Source organism: Macrotis lagotis, chromosome 6, assembly GCF_037893015.1.
Source record: "Macrotis lagotis isolate mMagLag1 chromosome 6, bilby.v1.9.chrom.fasta, whole genome shotgun sequence".
Classification (NCBI taxonomy): domain Eukaryota; kingdom Metazoa; phylum Chordata; class Mammalia; order Peramelemorphia; family Peramelidae; genus Macrotis; species Macrotis lagotis.
In genome coordinates, this window is record NC_133663.1 from 175421848 (window position 1) to 175442906 (window position 21059).

Below are 21059 nucleotides of genomic sequence, written 5' to 3' on the forward strand. Positions count from 1 at the left end.
TATCACTTTACATTAAGGAATGATAGACATAGTTTATTTAAAATTCTGACACAGGGAAAAATCTGGATAACAATATATTTTCTGGCCAGTCACATCAACAAGACAGTTTTTAAACATTTTTTTAATCTACAGAAGACATTTCAAACTATATTAGACCACTACTAAAATTTCAGTTGATATATTTTTTCTTATGTAAGGAAATGTACAAAAACTACTAATATTAGTGTTAGATGGAAAAACAAGGTGAAGAGGAGACTGATTACATATTTGGAAATTCCTCCCTGCCTCTGTCTCATAGGCATTAAAAAGGATCTGCTAACATGCTTGGGCAATACTAAGTACCAGAGGAGTCTAGAAAAGTACTTTATATAACCAGTGAAAATGAATGAGGTCTCATAATTAGATCTTAAGTTATTAAAACTTATAAACTCCATGTTTTATTTAATAGAATGGGGGGGGAATCAGGGTTAAGTGACTTGCCCAAGGTCACACAGATAAATAACTGTCAAGGGTCTGAGACTCAGTTTGAACTCTATTTACTCTGCTACCCAGTTGCACTTATGGTGGTTTTTTTTTAACCAAACCTCCTCCCCTTGGTCTGATTTTTGCAAAAAAGATAGTTGTGCCTATTATTCTGCAGAATATACAGTATTGTTTTAGGTCGCAAAGCCAGTGAAATGAAAGACTCCTATAGACAGGCTGGTAGGTGTGGGAGTTATTTACAAAAGTGACGCATTAAAAGTATAAAAATCAGAAAAGTTAATGGTAACATCTGGCAGTTACATATACTTTATTTGGCAATCCCATATTATTATTTTTTTATTTTATTTTATTTTTTTTTAGGTTTTTGCAAGGCAAATGGGGTTAAGTGGCTTGCCCAAGGCCACACAGCTAGGTAATTATTAAATGTCTGAGACTGGATTTGAACCCAGGTACTCCTGACTCCAGGGCCAGTGCTTTATTCACTGCGTTACCTAGCAGCCCAATCCCATATTATCTTGCTTTAGACTCACTACAACCCCTGTGAGATTATTATTATCATCCCCATTTTACAGATGAAGAAAGTAAGGCTGATGTAATGTTAAATGACTGGGAGCAAGAAAGGGTCTCTCTGAAGTACGATTTGAACTTCCTAACTCCCAGTCTACAGCTCCATACACTATGCCACTTAGTTGAACCTATTAAAAGAATTAGCAATCTACAAATGAGCCATCAAGTAACAATAGTATACTTCAGTTATTGTAAGTAAAATATAACTGTAACTGAAACTATTACTATTTTCTTATCTAGCTGCCTCTTTTCATTTTATTTGGCTATTTGAAATAGTGGAAGAATATTTGATTACAAAATATATGCAGTATGGAAGTTGGTTTTTTTTTTTTGACAAAGGCGTATAACCATTATTATTCAGTCATATGATTTATACTTCTAGAAATCATATAAAAAAAGAAAATTTGAAAAGTTAAGTTATTAAAGTCAGATTACTTAGGAAAGGGGTTACAGAGTATTTTAACACAAAAAGAAAAGTAAATTCATACATATTTAACAAGGAGACCAGGATATTAAATGCTCTCCTTTAGTTTTAATACTTTAAACATACTATTATATTCATTTAATCATTTTCATTCATTCTGCCATTCTGAATGGGGGAAAAAACCTAAGCTTCCTCTGAATTTTACCAATTTTACAAGCTGGTGTGAAATATCTATTCTAGAGAACTGAGCCAGAAAAAGTCTTCAGAATGTTTTATTCACTTAGGCAGTAGTGGTTCTTAAAGAATGCTTTCCATTCCAGTGTGGCTCTGGAAAATGCCACACCCATGTATGAATTTACTGGGCACACCTCAGGACACATTTTATAAAAAAAAAAAAAATCAAACATAATCTTTGGGGCCTAGCTTTTTCAGCTATTTTTTTGGATCAGCAAACTGGTGGTTTCTAATAAAATAGTGCAGCAAATAGAGTGGTATCTAAACCCCTTATAAAATCAAACCAAGATCTAGTATCTTAATAGTGATTTCTTTGTCCACCCAGTAGCTTTGTCATAGTATTCACTGACTTAAAAAAATTTCAAAAACTAATAAAATGGCTTCTACTTTTAATGCCCTGACTCATGTAATGCTAGTCATATAATAAAAATCTTTTTATAATTCTTTCATATGTACTTGGCCTGGTTGTTTCAGAAGGTTGGAGGGCTAATCCACAAAACCATGAAAAGATGGGTGTCCAGGATTGCCAAATCATCAAAATGCCGATTCATTTAGCTTTAGCTTACCTCCTTGAAACATAAAATTTAAACTGGGCATGCAAAGTGTTCAAAAAGAAGCTCTATGGCATAGTTATAAATGAAAACTAAATTTTCCTAGAACACTTTGCCAATATTAATTTGAGTGCTCACTAAAGCAAAAGCTTATATTTGGGAGATAGGCTTCAAACTATGGCACAGAAGTAGGTTTTTTTTTATAACACAAATTTTCATTAAGTGCAAAAGGAAAACTATTACACAGTTATGAAAAATTATTATCATTGTTTTAAAGTCAATGAATATTTTACTCTATTTAAGAGCAGGAGACCCTTGTAGGACCAAAGAATACTTCTTTAAACTCAAAGTCAATGTACGTATTTTAAGATTAAAGTCAATTATTTAAAGCAAGTTATTTGAAAAATTGTTAAGTAATTTTTAAACCCCATATATTCCATTTTGCTGCATGTCAAAGTAAGCTATGATAACGAGACTCCACATAGTTTCTGTAAAGCTTTTCATAAGGTAGTCAGATAGATACCGTAACCCTCCGAAATGATTAACTGTGTTTTAAGACTTTGTAACATTTTAAATCAAAGACTTGATTATTATGGCTCAGAAAATCTTTTTATAATTTTGCTAGAGAATCATTTGGAAGTTGCTACATACTAATTAATAAATCAATTGATACATTGAATTACGTTTGAATCATGCTAATCACATCCTTTAAACCCATTCCTCTTCCTTTCTCCATTGTAAAGAAAGAATTCTTTTTCCTTTCTTTGGTATTTAAAAGCTGGTTACTATTAGAAATCATATGGAGTTGAGTATATACTCTCCTTTTCATAATGTTATTCATGTTATTAAATACTCTTTGAATGAATGAATTAATAAAAGATCCATAATTTTAAAAGTCTGCTTACTTCTAAAATACAGTATATTTTCTTTCTAAGCAAAAAAAGAATATTTTTATAGTACCAATTCTGTGAGTGTCCTAATATCAAAAGTAATAATTTTAAATTTTTAAATTACACTGGTTTTGGGGCAGCTAGGTGGCGCAGTAGATAGAACACAGGCCCTGGAGTCAGGAGTACCTGAGTTCAAATCCAGCCTCAGACACTTAATAATTACCTAGCTGTGTGGCCTTGGGAAAGCCACTTAACCCCATTGCCTTGCCAAAAAACAAACAAAAAAAATAATAAATTACATTGGTTTCTCTGTAAAGTAATAATTTATAATTTTTAAATTCTCTTTCCATTACCTTGAAAGAATAGAAGCCAAGAGAATTAGAATTTAGATTTAGAGCTTTAAGTTTTTTTTCCATCCTGTACTTCCATTTCTTTGAGGCCTACATAAAAATCAGTTCTGTGGGACTGAAGGGGAATTAATTCCTAAATTTTCTCTAGTACATCAAATCAGGACTCAAAAAATTCATGGTACAAAGAAATCTCATCATGTCACCTAAGTTCCTTTCAATAATATGTACATATATAGATTTCAATATGAAAATTCAGTCATAAATGTACTGAAATTAAGACATTCAACGTATCATATATGGATACAGTTCTTTCTGGAAGTAGAAGAATAGATGTATCAATCACCTGGACATCTTAAGGCCCCAGGCTTTAGAAGAACATATTAGAGAGATACATTTCTGAATGTATCAGTGCCCCACTGAGATCTGTTACAAACCACATCTCATTGTGTGGATCTCCTACTATATATAGCCTCTCTCCACACAGGCCCTCACCAAAACCACATACAACTGTATATAGAATAAGTGAATGAATGAATTTTAATGTCTTCTGCTATTATGATTTATCTACTTTGTAGTATTTTTCCCAAGGCAGCATTTAAACAACATTTATTCAGATTCATCTAAATTCAGTATAATAAAGATATTACATTATGCATTGCCTTACTAGCAAACCAAACAGGGCTATCTTCCTTCTCCCCTCCCTTAAAAAAGCAGCGAAACTGAGACAGACATGTACCTAAAGCAAAAACTTCTGCTTCCCAATTCTTCTGTTACATCCTCCAACTCACCCAGCTATCTGTTTTTAGTAATGATTGAGGGCTACCTCTTCCCTACTCTCCATTCATATTTGTAATTGCTTGCTTAAAAAAAGATGTGGGCTCAAAGCCTGCCCCTTGAATGATAGCTCTGCCTATCTCACTCACTGGATGTTGGTGTGGGGGGGAAGGAAGAGATCAACAGTTTCTAAAGTAAATTTTCAAAACTAATTGTAGTTTATTTAAAACTTCTACTTCTTTCTCCTTTCTCCACTTCTCTTTTTGCCTTTACTGTCTGCAAAGGGGGTCAGAGAGAATGAATTAAACCTTACTTGCTCATCTGACTACTTTTTTTTAATGAGTCTTCTCTATGAAATTAATGGCATTCCTATTTGTGTGTCTGATTTCTAGATTCAGAACAAATTTTTGAGCCCTATCTTAAAGCTTTTGCAGTTTTGTAAAATAGTAGTTCTCACAATCTTGTGAGGATAACATTTAGATGTGGGGATCACAATGACAAGAGATTATAATTTTTGGTTGCTTGAGCTCCTTGATAAACTTCAGAGTCCAAGATATCTTCTCTAATCATGATATTCATATACTAAATGGCACACAAACAATCCTTGAGTTCTTTAAACTTGTTACTATAACCCTGTTCTCCAGGTTAAGAAACACTAAAGCCACATTATTACATCAATTTTTAACAGTAAACTGTCACTGTTCACAAGTCAACCAACTCAGATGCCACCATTGCACTATAAAATGTGAGTATGTACCCAATTCAAAAAGCTCATTCTAAGATACTGATTCAAAAATTGAAATGTTATTAGTCTAAGTGGAACCCCAATTTCACCATGTAATAAAAATTGTACAGCAATTCACTTTTCCAGACACATGGGTGAATTAATTTTATTAATTTGAAAGACTGCACAATTCCAACTCTGCTACTACCATCTATATGATCTTGGGTAAGTTGCTTAACCTCTCTACATCAACAAAATAAGGGGATTAAAAAGTTCTAAACCGATGACTGCCAAAGTAACATTCCATGCAATTCAGAGTTTTATCTCTCTTATTAAATGATAAAACTAATATAAGGGTTATCTACTCCAAATAAAAGTCACCTATAACAATTTTACTCATTAACTTTGACTCAAAGGTCAATTAGAGAACATTGTCTATTGCTTTAAAGTTCTATGAGTTTTAAAAAAAGAATCAGAAAAAGCATGAGAAAATATTTTACTAAATATTAAGTCTCTTAGGATTATAAGCCTTGAAGACAAGGTCACCATTTATTCATATTTTCTCTTCATTTTTTAACATAGTGCCTTAATACCAGAGTGGGAATTTATTACGTGTTTGTTGAATGAATGAATGAAAGAATGGATGAATTTTAATATCTTCTTCTATTATAACTGGTCTGCTCTAAACTATAAAGTGTAAGGCAATTTTTTTTTTGTTTAAAAAGCTCTGAATGTATTTAATGCCTTTGGAATAGTAAAGTTGACATCATACAACTGAACCACTAGCAACAGTCTTATTCCATCACCTTACCAAAAGCAAACAATTAGGTTCAAGATATCAGAGTCCCAACAAATTTCATTTCTGAAGCATCAGCATTTTCAGTTACATAAATTTTTACCTTTCCTCCTTAATATGATTAGTTCATTCTTTAGATTGATTTCCATTTTCTTTTATCACAATTGTCCCTTAACAGGTAATATCACTTTGCTTGCTTTTATTTTGTCAACTTGTTCTGAATGTATCACTCTGAATTAACTTGGTAAAAGCTAATATATAGTATCTCTAGTATTCTAGGTTCACAGAATAGGGCAAGAGAAAAAAAACTAACAACAATTTGAAGACAATTCTAGTACTATTTTTCATTTCAGCTGTAAAATGTTTTGAAGCTTTTGCTTCGATTGCAATGAAATACATTAGACAATATCTGTTATTTGCCAAGATTCTCCCAGTAGAAATGAGAACATCCTACAATATTAACTTAGCGTAGTAAAACATGGTAGCCAAGTAGAATGAGAGTGCCAATAATAGTTTTCAAATTGATTGCAAAAAGTAATTTAAGTGCTGATAGATTCTGATTCAATATCTTCTGTTTTAGAGGCATTATAATACAAAGCAGAGAAAGGCACCATGGAGTACAGATAAAAGGGCTAAACCTCAAAGCAGAGAAGACCTACATTCAAGTCTTGCCTGAAACAAGTTATTTATGCATTAGTAAAAGAGGTTTTCTTATTCACTTGTTTTCTATTCCAATGAAATCACAAGCCTGGTCCCTTTCCTTTTAACACAAATAGAATCTTTTACACATTAAATTCTTATTATTTGTTGGTTTGATCCAAAGATTTACTAAGAATTGAAAACAAAGACCTATATAAATTTAAAATTTAAATAATTATGTGTACTTGACAAACAAAAAAATTTTCAATACTTTGGAATCCCCACTCCCCCCCCCCCCCCCCGGAAAAAAATGTATCTGGATAACTGTTTAATTTGTCAAAATTCCACAGATGCAGTGCAGATTCTGGCTTTCTGATACTATCTTCTTACATAGCAATGTCTTACTGACCTCAGGCACCCAATTAATACATGATGATTTCATTAAATAGTGGTAGAGCTATTAATTTTATTAATTAAAATATATTAATAAAGAGTATCTGACCTGATTCAAGAATTCAAGTATTTATACTATGTGTAATCTCTTAAGGACTAGTCCATAAGCAGTATAGCTAGCATTTCTGAGTTCTATGATTACACTGCTTGTGTATAATTCTCCAATAGTTGTATACTACTTATTACTAAGACCCAAAGTATGTCAATAAAATAAAATGAATTATCTTAATATCAACACTCTAGCTCTCCATATCAAACACATCAGTTTTAACTAAAAGATAAACATGATGAACATGGTCAAAAGCAACCACAAAGTCTAAGAAAAAGCTCCACTTTTTTTTTCAGAGACAAGATATTATTTGTGTGAGAGATAACCAAACATTCATAGGCAATCATAAAAATAGGTTTTGTTAATAAGAAAACAAAAATATACAAATGTTTCAAATAGCTCCTAGTTACTAGCAAAACCTTTTTTTCATTTTATGCATGTATGCATATAGAATCTTTATCTAGAAATAACATTTGCATATTTAGCCTACATTATTATTCTGCAATAACCTGAATTATTTCAAAGTAAGCATTTGAACACAGATATCCTCAACTAAATAGATTTATCAAGAGATCATTTTAAGAAAATTTTTTAAAGCATACAAACCCATCCAGCTTAACTTTAATATTATAAATTGGTAACAATATTTGCATTTTGTACTTACATATAATGTAATAATCTTTGTTTTTTTGAAATTCTAAACCCCAGAGGTTAGGGCTGAATTCTTGAAACTTGATGGTAAATTTAACGTCTTGGTCTGGCTTGGCACAGTTGAGCAGAGGTGTGTTTTCCTTTTTAATAGTGCATTTATCTGCTTGGTCTTTATCAACCATATAGACTTTATAATATTCATACTGGCCAACAGTTTTAGAGTCCACCTTTGGGCAGATTATATCCAGTTTGTCTCCTATCTGTGGGTATAGTACCAGTCCTTGTCCAGGTAGAAATCTAAAAGAACCAAAAACAGAAAAGAGATGACATTTGAGTTGACCTGAATAGCAATACTACATAATGCAATATTTCTAAAATTTCCCACTTGGCAGTTTTATACCCTCAATAACCAAATTTGTACTATACCATATCACCCTACCATGGGATAGTCAACCACTAAGGTCTTAGGAATCAAGATTTAAAGGGGTGTGGGGGGGGGAGAGGAGTAAATACACCCTTTAAGAGAAGCAGTGTGTTCTGTCCTGCTCTAATTATTTAACCACCCCCTCAGTCATAATGTTTCAGTAGCTCTTTGTTTAACTCTGCAAGAAATTTTCCTTTGCGGTGAGTCAGACCTTCCCACCTGTTTGTTTTGTATGTGTGTATGTGTGTTTAAAGGAATTGGCAGCTTTCGCGTATTGGGAATTCCATACAAAGATCTCATCAATCTGAGAGAACAGTGAATGTACTAACACTTTGTTGTCCTGTTATTTTCCATTTGCTGTTGATGTTAATTAACAGACAAGTTTCATCAAGAATGTTTCAAATTACTTATCATAATTAGTCAGTCACTGATCAAACAATAGGTTTTTTATGTACTAAACAAAAGAAATGTCTTACAAACCCATAAAAGATAACTAGAAATAATTAGTTGTAATATTGATTCAGCTGCAAAATGAAGGGCCCTCCTCTTGCAGGAACAACAGCCACTGTCCTTCTAATACTAATCTTTTTTTTTTTGAGATGTATTTGCTCCAATTACTGCTTATAAGCAACGCTTTGGAATGAAGGCTACTGATACAATATCCCCTAATGCCTGAAGCTAAAAGCTTCCCGCCCTTCTTTCTCTTTTCAGGCCCTCCATGCTGCTGAAAGATCTTTCTTAATGGAGAGTTTCTTTGAGAAGCTGAAACAAGAGCTTCCTAATGAACATCCTTCTACAACTGCTAACATTAAACAACACACTTAGAAATCCCAGCTCATTCGTAGTCAGCCAAGCCTGCAGGCTCATTAAAATATTAAAGCCTGAGAACAAAGCCCTAGGTTTTGAATCCTTCCATTACAATCCTTTATTTAACTGAAGAAGCCCACCAGCCATGATTATTATTGGGTCATCATACACTGGTGAATATAAAAAAAAAATATGGTTTGACACCCCCAATCTCAAATCCTTTTGGGGACTTGCTTGGACCCATAAGCTTATGATTTATACTAATGAATGGCATTAATTTTCTCTGTAAGTGCATCATGTTAGTTGTGAAGCAGCATGTAACATGACAAAAGAGAAATTTAATTACAGGTTTATTTGTTAAATGTCATTTTATGGCAGGAAAAATGTATGTTGTATACTATAGTCTGCCATTCTCCTTTGGGCTTTTTTCATTTTAGAATTAGCCCCCCCCCCCAAATCCAAGAACTCAATTTTCCCTCTAATGGCTTCCTTTATACCCTGGACTAATATATATATATATATATATATATATATAATATATGCATAATGCTCAAACATTTTATTCATATTGCTCCGAAGTAAACCAGAAAAGTAAATCTAACATAAAAGTCCTCCCTAATGCAAAAATCAAAATGTCCACTTGGTTATCATGTGTTCTTATGCTAGAACTGTAAATTAGAACCAACTTTATAGATGAAGCCACAATTAATATATGATTTTTCCAGAAATGTTCATGACATAGCTTATTACAGTATCTTCTCTAAATTTTTTTGATATATATATATATGTATGTATGTATGTATGAGTGTCTCTGCAAATATACACACATACACATAGTATTTTCTTTATAGAAATGAAAACAGGCAGTACCCACTAGTTGACTACTTGTAAAAAGTGTCCCAAATAAATTTTCTTAGGAGGAACCTGAGAGATCATTAAGTTTAAACATCCTTATTTTGTAAATGTGGAACCTGAGTACTGGAGAAATAAGGTACTTAAAACAAGTCCTATTGATAATAAAATAGCAGAACTTATATTTGAGCTCCCAATTCTTTTAGTTCTCACCCAGCACTCCCATCCATACCACAGTTTTCTGTAACTTTGATGTCTACTGTTCAGTCTCTATATATAAGGAATCCAGGTAATTTCACCTATTCTATTTGTCCCCCATTTTTTTAGGGTTTTTTTTTGCAAGGCAAATGGGGTTAAGTGGCTTGCCCAAGGCCACGCAGCTAGGTAATTATTAAGTGTCTGAGACCGAATTTGAAGCCAGGTACTCCTGACTCCAAGCCCGGTGCTTTATCCACTATGCCACCTAGCCACCCCGATTTCACCTATTCTAGAAAGAAAATAGAAATCTTATCTATCACTAAATCTTCCCCCCCTGAAATCTAACTCCTTATTGACTACTGTATAAAAATAATAACATTTATATAGTGCTTAGTATGTGCCAGGCATGCTAAGCACTTTGCAATTATTCATCTCATTTGATTCTCACAACTCCTAGTTTTTACCATTTTACCATTGAGAATACTGAGGCAACTGGTTAAATAACTTGCTCAGGGTCACAGAGCTAGTAAATATTTGAGGCTGGATTTGAATTCAGATATCCCTGATTCCAAGACTAACATTCTATTCATTGTACTCAGTATGATACCACACTGCAAACTTTAAGCAAGGAAGACAAACTGTTCTCTTCTCCACACACCCATTCTTTTGTGTTATATTTCACCATCAACCAACTTCTCAAGAAGCAGGAGCCATGGAAAATGCCACTTTACATTAGCAAAGTTATGTTACATTTCTGTTATATTTTAAAATCTCCTAAAGCTGCCTTTTTTGTTCAATCACTGCAACCATACAAACAACTTTTATCTGCTTTTCTGAGAAGGGGTCCACAGATTTCAAGCAAACTGCAAAGGTGGTTCATGACAAATGAGATCTGTGATCTTTTCCCAGATCTACTCATTTCTAAATTCCTCCTTTTTTCTTCATTCAAGAAGCTGCTGAACTACCTATTTTTTTTTTATGAGAATTTTCCTAAGTGAAGAGGTGGAGATTTATTCCCTCAACATATATAGTCCACAACTCCTATAAATTTCTATATTATTCACTTGACAAAGTATGGTCTGCTTTTTTTAAATTTAAGCTATGCTTATACTAAGAAAACAAAATGAAAAACTAAAGCAATTTTCTATGTAATTCAAGGGTTTTTAAAATTGCTTTCAGACTGATCACTTTTTTCTCTTTAAAGTTTTATTGATGTGTATTGTTTTTTGTTAAAAACATTTTCAGATTAGTTCCACTTCTGAAGATCTCTTGTAAATAAGGAAAACAGTTAAGTAAAACAAATAATACAGTTACCTCATCTGAAAGCACATGCAACATTTCATATGTGTAATAAATACCGTCACTTTTTTTTAATGAATAGGAATCTATTTCCTGTAACAATATTCATCAAGAAAAATAAATTCCTTCACTATCTGTATACAAATGTATGTCTCATTCTGAACCCCAAATCTATCACCTCTCTGTAACAATCTAAAATTAGATATCTTGGGGAAACCATTAAGAGTGGGGGCAGATAGGATTATTCCTTGTATCACATAAATTACTGCCTCAGTTTTCTAATTCGCTCTGCAAAGGTAAATCAAACCTTGATTAATTTCTTTATTAATTTCTTTACCTATTCCATGTTTATCGAGCATAACTTATTTTTAAAAAATAAGTTCAAATACAGCTAAGAGCACATCTATTTATCTATCTTTATAGAGGACCCTGACGTGAAAATAATACTTGACAATTTTTCAAAGTAATAATAATGGTAATCATGAAAAATTAATAGTCATAATCAATTTACATTTTAAAAGATATGAAATAAAAGTAATGTTTTATTATATCAATTATATAGTGTTATCACGCAAAACTGAAAAATGTGTCATTATGGAGTCCTTTTATTTACTGTTGGAGAAGCTGGGGCAACAGTTTTCAGTATGCTGATTTAAAGTAGTGATTAAACAATTCAGACAAAAACCAAGTAATTTATCTACCAGTTAGTTACCAGTAAGATAAGCTCTAATATCTTATGTTAATGGTTACAAAGTGCTCAAAAATCTAAGGAATCAAATTTCCAAAAAAAAAAAAAATAGCCCACTGACTTATTATAACACAGGTATATAAAGAGGAACACATAACCTTGGAGTTTGAAGGATTTGAGAGGTCATCTAATCTAACAGTGAACTGGGAACTCAGACCTGAGTCAACTCATTCTTTGTTTGAACAGCTCCAATGGTTAGGAAGTTTTTTTTGTAGACCAAGTCATAAATGAGAATTCTCATGCATTGAAAAATAAGTGATTTCTCAATAGAAAGACAGTCTGCGGTTGTCATAAGACTGAAACAGACTTCCTAATACCTCTTCCAAAATTTAATCTATCATACATGAAAAAAAATTTTAAATTAAACATTGACCCATTTACTGAATATCATTTCCAGATGAATTTGTATATTCAGACATAATCAAATCCTCCTATCTGTTAAGGAAATTGGACGAAGTATAGAAAAAGAGCAGGAATTAAGACAAGATCCCCAGAATCATTATCAACAAATATTAAAAGATTATTATAGCTACTATTTAAATTATTTATCGAGTACCATTCTAAGTGCAAAGCAAAGTTCCAGGCACTTAGAGCAAAATCATTACGAGGGAAACACTGAAGATGATCATGAGCTCATCTGCCCAAGGCAATAGAGTTGCAATAGGACCCAAGTTTCCTAATTCTTAGGTCAAAATTTTCCCCATACTTTTTTACTTTATCCTGGCTTCCATCTAAGAACTTATCATTTATCTAGGAGGGTAAGATATAGAAATGCTATCTACTAGAAGACAGAGTACAAATAGCCAATGGGTGCCATGTTGGTAGTCAATGCTATAGGAATGAGGAGGAATGATCATTCTGGGATGAGTTATCAAGGAAGTCAAATATGATGGTGAAATCTGAGTTGCACCTGAAGGATGATAGAATTACAAAAGGGAGGAAAAGCATTCTAGCCTATAGGAGAAATTTGGCTGAAACAACCCATCAACAAGATTTAGAGGATAGTAAAGAGAAAGGATCTATACTTGTCTACACATCTTCCTCTATCATATCATTATATTATGTTTTGTTATGTTATAATATGCCTTATAATATATATAATCTCCTTCATTTATTTATAGTACATAATATGTACATAATGAAGAAAACCACAAAATCAGTGTCAAATAAGATGAGTTAATAAGTTCAACCCAGAGTCCCTTCTTTGTGAACTGTCTTGTCTAGGCTGTTCTATCTTAACTTTAGTATGGGGAAAAAAAAAACCTGCTTTCAATTTTTCAATGCACTTTTAAAAAAGCTGTAAAATGAAGTCAAGGAAAGTCAAGAGAAAGGAAATATACCAAAAAAGGGCTCACAAGTGTCACATTAAGAGCCATGGGGTGTAAAGCTTCAAGCCAAGAGCACATTAGCCATATCTAAAGCCCTGAGGCTTCTTTTAAAGGTAGATATCTGAGACTGTAGGATCATAAAATATAGCCACCTGGTATGTCTACCTAGCCCTACAGGGATCTATAACCCAAAAGCATGAATAAAGAAGACTAATTGTATGGTATTCTTTTTTACACAAAATTATAATTAATATCCAAAAGCAAACAATCTCTGTTTACCAGTGGAGAAAAGTTGAATATATAGACAAATAAAGGTGGCATGCTTTTCTTAATAACAAAGTTATTTTAGAACATAATAGAAGTATGGTCCTTGTGTTCTTAGCTGGCTGTTAATGAGGTCCCTTGATGTTACTATAGGTCTGTTCTAGGCCTGGGAGAGTTGTGGTGGAAATGTAGTCCTAGAAGCGAGTTACTGACCTATGTTCAAATCTTTTTTTTTTTTTTTTAGGTTTTTGCAAGGCAAATGGGGTTTAAGTGGCTTGCCCAAGGCCACACAGCTAGGTAATTATTAAGTGTCTGAGACCAGATTTGAACCCAGGTACTCCTGACTCCAGGGTCGGTGCTTTATCCACTGTGCCACCTAGCCACCCCCCCCCCCCCCGCCCCACGTTCAAATCTTAAATGCAATGCTTATAAAGTAATATGATCTCAAGCTAAATGAACCTCAAGAGTTCACTTTGGCTGACCACTTCATATTCCAGATGATGAACTTGCTGCCCAGAGTCACACAGGCATCAGTTTCCAGGATTCAAACCCATATCCTGACTCCAAATTTGTTGCTCTTTCTACTAGACTAGCTTTTTAGATCAGGGGAAAATTAATTATTTTTCTGAGTCTTGTTTCCTTAGCTTTAAGATAAAAATAATAATTATTTGTATTACCTACCTCCTAAAATGGTTATAAGGAAAGAAAAGTACTTTGTAAAAAATTCCATCACATATGGGAGCTTATATATATAATATATATATTATATATATATATAGCTATGTACAACATAGATATACATCATATTATCTTTTTCAAAGCTCAGATTTTATAGTGTAAAATAGTTCATTGTTCTCTCATATTGATTTTAGAAGAAAATAAAAGCAGTATAATAAGCTCAATGACAATGTACTACTAAATTAATATAATATATAGGTTAAATGAATTTCCACCAAGAGATGACATGGTTGATCTTATTTCTAAAATAACAAGGTCAAACTCCTTTATAATATTGTACCTTAGTTCTGTGCTTGTGGATATGACAAACACTTTTCTTAAAGGCTTCCTTTGTAAAAGATTTATTGTTATGTCTGTAGTTGTTCTATTTGAGGGAACATGATTTGTTTTGTCCTCATGGCAATCTGTGTAATAACAAGTCATATCATGAACAAATTTTATTGTATTGCTAAAATCTTTTAACTAGAAAATTGAAAATGACAGTTCTTTACCATAATTTGCCATAATAAAAAACTGATAGATAAGATTAAATAATTTATAAAAATCTACCAGTTACTGAACCTAAATAAAAAAAAAACAATTTCTACCTTATTTTGTCTGTTCTTCACTCTGCCTGCCCTGCCCTCTGACTTCTATCTCATGACTTGACTTCCAGGGTTTCCTTCAAAAATGCTCAAAGTCCACTTTCTGCAAGAGGCCTTTCCCAAAGCTAGTGCCTTCCCTTGAAGCTTCCCTATCTCATTCCAATAGATAAGGAACATTCTGAAGGTTGGTCTCCTCTTCTCTTCTCTTCTCTTCTCTTCTCTTCTCTTCTCTTCTCTTCTCTTCTCTATCTCATTCCAATAGATAAGGAACCTTCTGAAGGTTGGTCTCCTCTCCTCTCCTCTCCTCTCCTCTCCTCTCCTCTCTCTTATTTTAGGTTTTTTTGCAAGGCAATGGGGTTAAATGACTTGCCCAAGGCCACACAGCTAGGTAATTAAGTGTCTGAGGCCAAATTTGAACAAGTCCTCCTGACTCCAGGGCCTGTGCTCTATTCACTGTTCCACCTGGCTGCCCCATGAAGGTCTCTCTTAAGAACTTTGGAATTGATTGTGCAACATAGGAGACACTGCCATAGGATCACCCAACATGGTGTGCCCTCATAAGAGGAGGTATTGTACTCTATGAACAAGGCAGAACTGAAGAAGTTCCAGGGAAATGTAAGATGCTTAAATTTAGGAAAAGGGTGTTTAGAACACCCCTGTGTTCACATGGATTATTTTTGTACCCAAACTGTGATAGAGCATTCTGAGCTGGGATTGGTCTGATCAGACACAGTCAGACACACTGTGACTTGTCTCCAACATAGTGATGTTGTTTTAGTCTTCTTCAATAATGAAGGACAAAAACCAAACTCACTCCAATGTCTAACATATATACATACCTACATACACAAAAACACACAAAAATTAATGGATGGTAGATAATATATATATATCTGTGAGTATATATACACATATACACATATACATATAGGCAATATATATGTCCCTACCTATTCATCTCTCTCTCTCTCTCTCTCTCTCTCTCTCTCTCTCTGTAATCTCCCAATAGTCTGTGAGCCCCGTGACGATAGGGATTTTTTTTCCCCTTATTTTGTAGGCACTATGCTTAAGAGCACAACCCTGGTACATGGTAAGCACTAAATAAATGTTTGTTGAGTGACTGAAATGTATATAGTACACTTCAAGATTTACAAAGTCTTTTATATACATAATTTCATTTCACAAATCTGTGCAATAGTTGCTATTATTCTTGCCATTTTACAGAGAAGGAATACGTCTACAGCAACTACTACACAGCTAATAAACCTATAGGGAGACATCTAGAATCCAAATCTTGCTGAATTCTAGTCCAATGCTATCTATATTCACTCAACTAGGATTTCTCTATAATCATGACTTAAGTAATTAGAGTAAAATCTATCTCCTCCTATCCTTGGTTCTTATCAGAGATGAAGAAGAAATGTAACTGAAACCATACCTTTGAATGGGGTAAACATATTTTAGCTTAGGCTCCATCTCCAAAATCATAAAGGGTATGTAAAAGTATTCCATAAATAGGGAGGGCTATTTGTCCTACCTCTTATCTCCTCTAATAGGCACGACCAATTAGATCCTTAAATATTTCTTGAGATTGAAACTGTTAAGATAGAAGAATTTATTTAACGCCCACTTATATATAGTAATAAACACTATAGTTTATTGGTTCATAGATCTACAACCAGAAATTTTTAAAGATTTCATTTATCCCCCACCCCCATTTTACAGATTAAGAAACTAAGACTCAGAGAAGTTAAAAAATTAGATAATGATCATCTTGGTAGTAAGTTGGAGAGATAGGATTTGAATTCAAGCTATGACTACAAGTTCATCACTTCTTCCACAGAGAGGTAACTCATATAGTCAAAGCTATTTTAAAACATTTTTATAGGTTTATTTTTGGCAAGGCAAATGGGGTTAAGTGACTTGCCCAAGGCCACACAGCTAGGTAATTATTAAGTGTCTGAGACCGGATTTGAACCCAGGTACTCCTGACTCCAAGGCCAGTGTTTTATCCACTACGCCACCTAGCCACCCCCTAAAACACTTTTATAAAGCAATATTCAAACAAGGACAAATTAATATAGCGTAGTTACGTATGTAAATACTGAAGTAATACAAGGTAAAAGTTTAAGCAGTGCCAATAAATAATATTAGAGTAGCAAACCTCTTTGCTTGACCTTTCAAACTTAACTGAGAAAGGTTATAAAATAAACTTTAAGAACATCTTACTTGAAATATGCCAATTTCTCAACTTTTCAACTATTTATCTGTTAAATGATTTTCATATAAAATTTTTTAAAATATTCATATTATATATATATGTGTGTGTGTGTGTGTGTGTGTGTGTGTAGTATGCAGCATTCACCTGTGAAAGAGGGGCCTGTTAATTATATAATAGAATGAAAGGAAACAGAATCATTTTTCTTGTTGCAATGAAAAAAAACCACAAAAGCCAATTCAATATGACACTGAACTTTATCAGCACCATCCATTCACTTCTAATTTATTTTCCAGAACATGGTTCAAAATCTAAAAAAAATTTGCCAGACTTTTATAACACATTATAATAAAAAGTAATTCTAATCTGAAGTTAACAGCACTGGTTGCTCTTAATCAATTTGTTGTATTTGATCTTTACACTCTCCAAAGACAAATTGGGTAACATTTCTAGGAATCTGAATCCTCACTCTTGCAAGTTTACAATCCTAGAAACTGATAACCCAAACACATACCCAGTCCTCTATTCACTAGTGACCAATACACATATTAAACACATTTCCAGTTTGCTGTGTTTCAGAAGAAATGTACTTATTTCCTAAAATATTTTCCTTTTTTTTCTCTTTCTTCTTTTAATTATTAATTGCTAATGCCATGGGTCACTGGGAAAACCCAATCTTTATACACTATTCCCAAACTTCTGGGTGAGAAAACACTCTGAAGGTTCATTGCAATTGGCTATTTTTTTCTTGGTTAACTCTTGATAAATGATGCATGCTGCTCTGGATCAAAGCCCAACTCTTGACCTATGACATTACCACACACTTTGGTACTTCAACTAGAAACCTCAAACTTTAAAGTTTTGTTTTGTTCTAGTTTTTCTACAGAGATATAATTACATTAATACAGAAGAAAAAGGAGCTCTGTGTTCATTGGGACTACAGATTACTTTAGGGAACATTTTAAGTAGTTGGGAACTACATAAATACTCTTAAAAAGGAATCTGAATCCATACTTCCAATTTGATGGCCCATTTCCTGTGGCAAAATATTATGTTTTGCATTGATTTAAATGCTAAATTGTTTAATGTTGAAGTCTCTAAATGTCAAAAAAAATAAAGTAAAAATTCTTATTTGATAATAACAAATAAGATCAGAGGTCCAAGCATTACTACAGTTGTATTGGCTATAAAAAAAAAATCTTTGAAAAAAATATTTCCATTTTTGTGGACAGCCCTTTACTGCCCCCTTTTGTACTCTAACATTAGAACAGGTTTCTGCAGATACTTATAGAGAAAACAAGAGAGACAGTGGGATGTAGCTATGAGGTATTAGGTTTATGCTGAATTAAGTTACCAGATACGGCTCTTGGAGCATCAAGCAATTACCTTAAAGCTTCAAGCAACCAGCAACACTAGATCTTCTCCTGGTTTTAAACTGCCAAAAAGGAAGGCAGAAATTGGAAGCTTTAACTGACATTTTCTATAAATGTGTATGTGGGTTGGGACAATTGCCTGTTTTCACAGGTGTCCCTTCTTTCACACTTTTCTAAAACAAAGATCATCTGCAACTTGAACCTAGTTTACTCTAGGAAAAGAAAAGGGGAAAATTGGGAATTTTATTTGGTATGGGGCCATTAAAGTGTTATGAATCTCAGAGTTGAAAATGGGGTGGGCATTTCAAGCTTCACACCAACAGCAAGCACAATCTATTTTTTTTTCAAAGAAAGATGAGAACCTCAGAGAATCAAATGCATTCCAAGCATATGGGTCAAAAACCAGATCAGCAATTCAATTATAAATGTCATGAATGCATGTGTATATGTCATATGTATACATTTGAGAAAAGTAATAAATCTACAGTCCAGAGGCTAGTTATTTACAAAATACTAATTCATAATGACAGAGCCAGAGGGCTCTCTCTTTGCTCCAATAACCTAAACTTCCATTTGACAGAGTCCATGTGCTATTGTGTACACTTACATTTAAACTTAATCCATTTCCCTCTGTCATCCTACAATTACTGTTCAAGTCACAATAATATTAAATTTCACTGCCTACAGCACTGCACAATCGAACCTTTACTGTAATGAAAACTGATTTCCTTTGATATTAATGTTGGTGTTTTTCCTTATTTATCACACAATGCTTAAAAAAACCTGATGCTAAATTAAAGCTTTATTTTTACAATGCTCCTAAGATTATAATGGTTTTCCTCTTTCTCCTAGGAAAAAAAATCCAATTACTTATTGAGCTTTTCTTTATATGTGTCTTGATTACACTGTAATAAAAACCTGTTCCACAAGGAGGGTGGTCACAAGACTGCAAGCAGAGGATGAAAAACATATCTCTTGCTCTAAAAGATACAGAACTACAGTGTGCTAATCTTCTAAAACAAAGCAGACAAACTAAACATGTCTGTGTGATGTACAAAAATCCATAGATATTTTCTCTTTACAGGTAACACGGACCAGCCTGCATGGGTCTAAAAAAAAAAAAAACAAACAAAACTGTTGAAAACAAAAAAATCCAACCCTTTACCTTTTTCAAAATGAAAACTGAGGCATGTATCTGGGTGATTCTACAGTCCCATTCACCCTTAAAATTTTTTTTTTTTAAGTATCTGAAATATCCACAAATAATGGTTGAAAAATTGGGGGTGGAGTTTAACAAATGATTGATATGCAGAATATGCAGATGGGGGATGGGGAAAAGCAAATGGATGATTTCATTCATGCCATAATGTACTATGCTTGCTTTACTGCTTCCATTACTGAAACAAATATTTCATAACCTAGAGACAGAAAGAGTTTAAAGTCTTCTCTTTCCCAATTGAAATTTATTCCCACCTGTACAGTCTTGTTCTAAGTCATGGTCCTAAGCAAAAGTCTATAAAAGAGGGTGGGAACTCTTGTTATTTATAGATGAAGCACTAGACAGCAGTGGCTATTTCTTTTATTTATATAGCTATAGATAAATAAAATTTAAATAGTATTTTCAGTTACATATATATATATATATATGCATATACATATACAGTGATAATTATATTAACCCTAGAATTGGAATGATTGGAGTCATTTTCACATTTTGAAGACTATACAAAAAGAAATTCATACCACTTAAGATTTCTTTTTTTCTTTTTTAGTGTTCAATAAGATAGAGTTCCACATGATCCTACTTCAAAAGAGTGAATGCAAGGGATCATCTTAGATTCTGCTCTGAATATGGTTTCCTTGTGAATTGGTATATAATCCTGGTAACAGTTTTCCAGTGACACAAAACTGGTACAATAAAGGTGCTGTATGGAAGAAGGTATTAGTAGTCCTTCTTAATCAGATAAGAGGCTGCTGTGTAACCAGAGAATTCCCCATCAGACATCTTCCTTGCTCCTTCAGTTCTCCCCAGCTTAGGTCAGGGGCACTTCTGCTTTATACTCAAGCTTGGCAAGGAAAAGATTTTTTTCCCCTTTTGCAGTAAATTCATGGAAGTTATTCCTCTAATGCAGCTCACTCTTTACTCAATGAAAGTGGAAGCTAAAGAACACATACACCAAACACACACACACACACACACACACACACACACCCCACAAACACACACACACTATACACACAGTACTCAGAAACTTCAAGATAATGTGTTATCCCCCCCCCCCCCCCCAAATGAGGTAGTGGAGTCCTAGATACAAGTCACAAGTCTTAGATTCAAAAGTCACCTCTTTGATTTACTGTGTTCTTTTAGACAATTCATTTAACTCATCCTCAGTCTCTGCATTTGCAAAACGGGGGTAGGACTGGCCCAAATAATTTCTAAGAACAAATGATAACATCTTTAAAGTTCTTAATTGTGCCTGGCACAATAATGGTCATTTTTAAAAATTCTCATCCCCTATCCTCTCTAGCACTCTTCCAAGTCCCAAATCTGATTTTACTGAGGAATCAATTCATGGTTAAATACATACTTTCTACTAAATGTGTGCCCTTGAAAAATATGATATGTGCTACAAAGTAATTT

At 33.4% G+C, this 21059-nt stretch overlaps 1 protein-coding gene across 1 annotated transcript in view; it reads right to left on the reverse strand.

The window, feature by feature from the left end:
• The window catches only part of EFNB2 (ephrin B2), a 50567-nt gene that overhangs the window by 16396 nt on the left and 13112 nt on the right, over window positions 1-21059 (reverse strand). The window contains exon 2 of the mRNA XM_074192006.1: window positions 7599-7882. Coding sequence (XP_074048107.1) covers window positions 7599-7882 — 284 coding nt within the window. The remainder of the gene's footprint in view (window positions 1-7598; window positions 7883-21059) is intronic.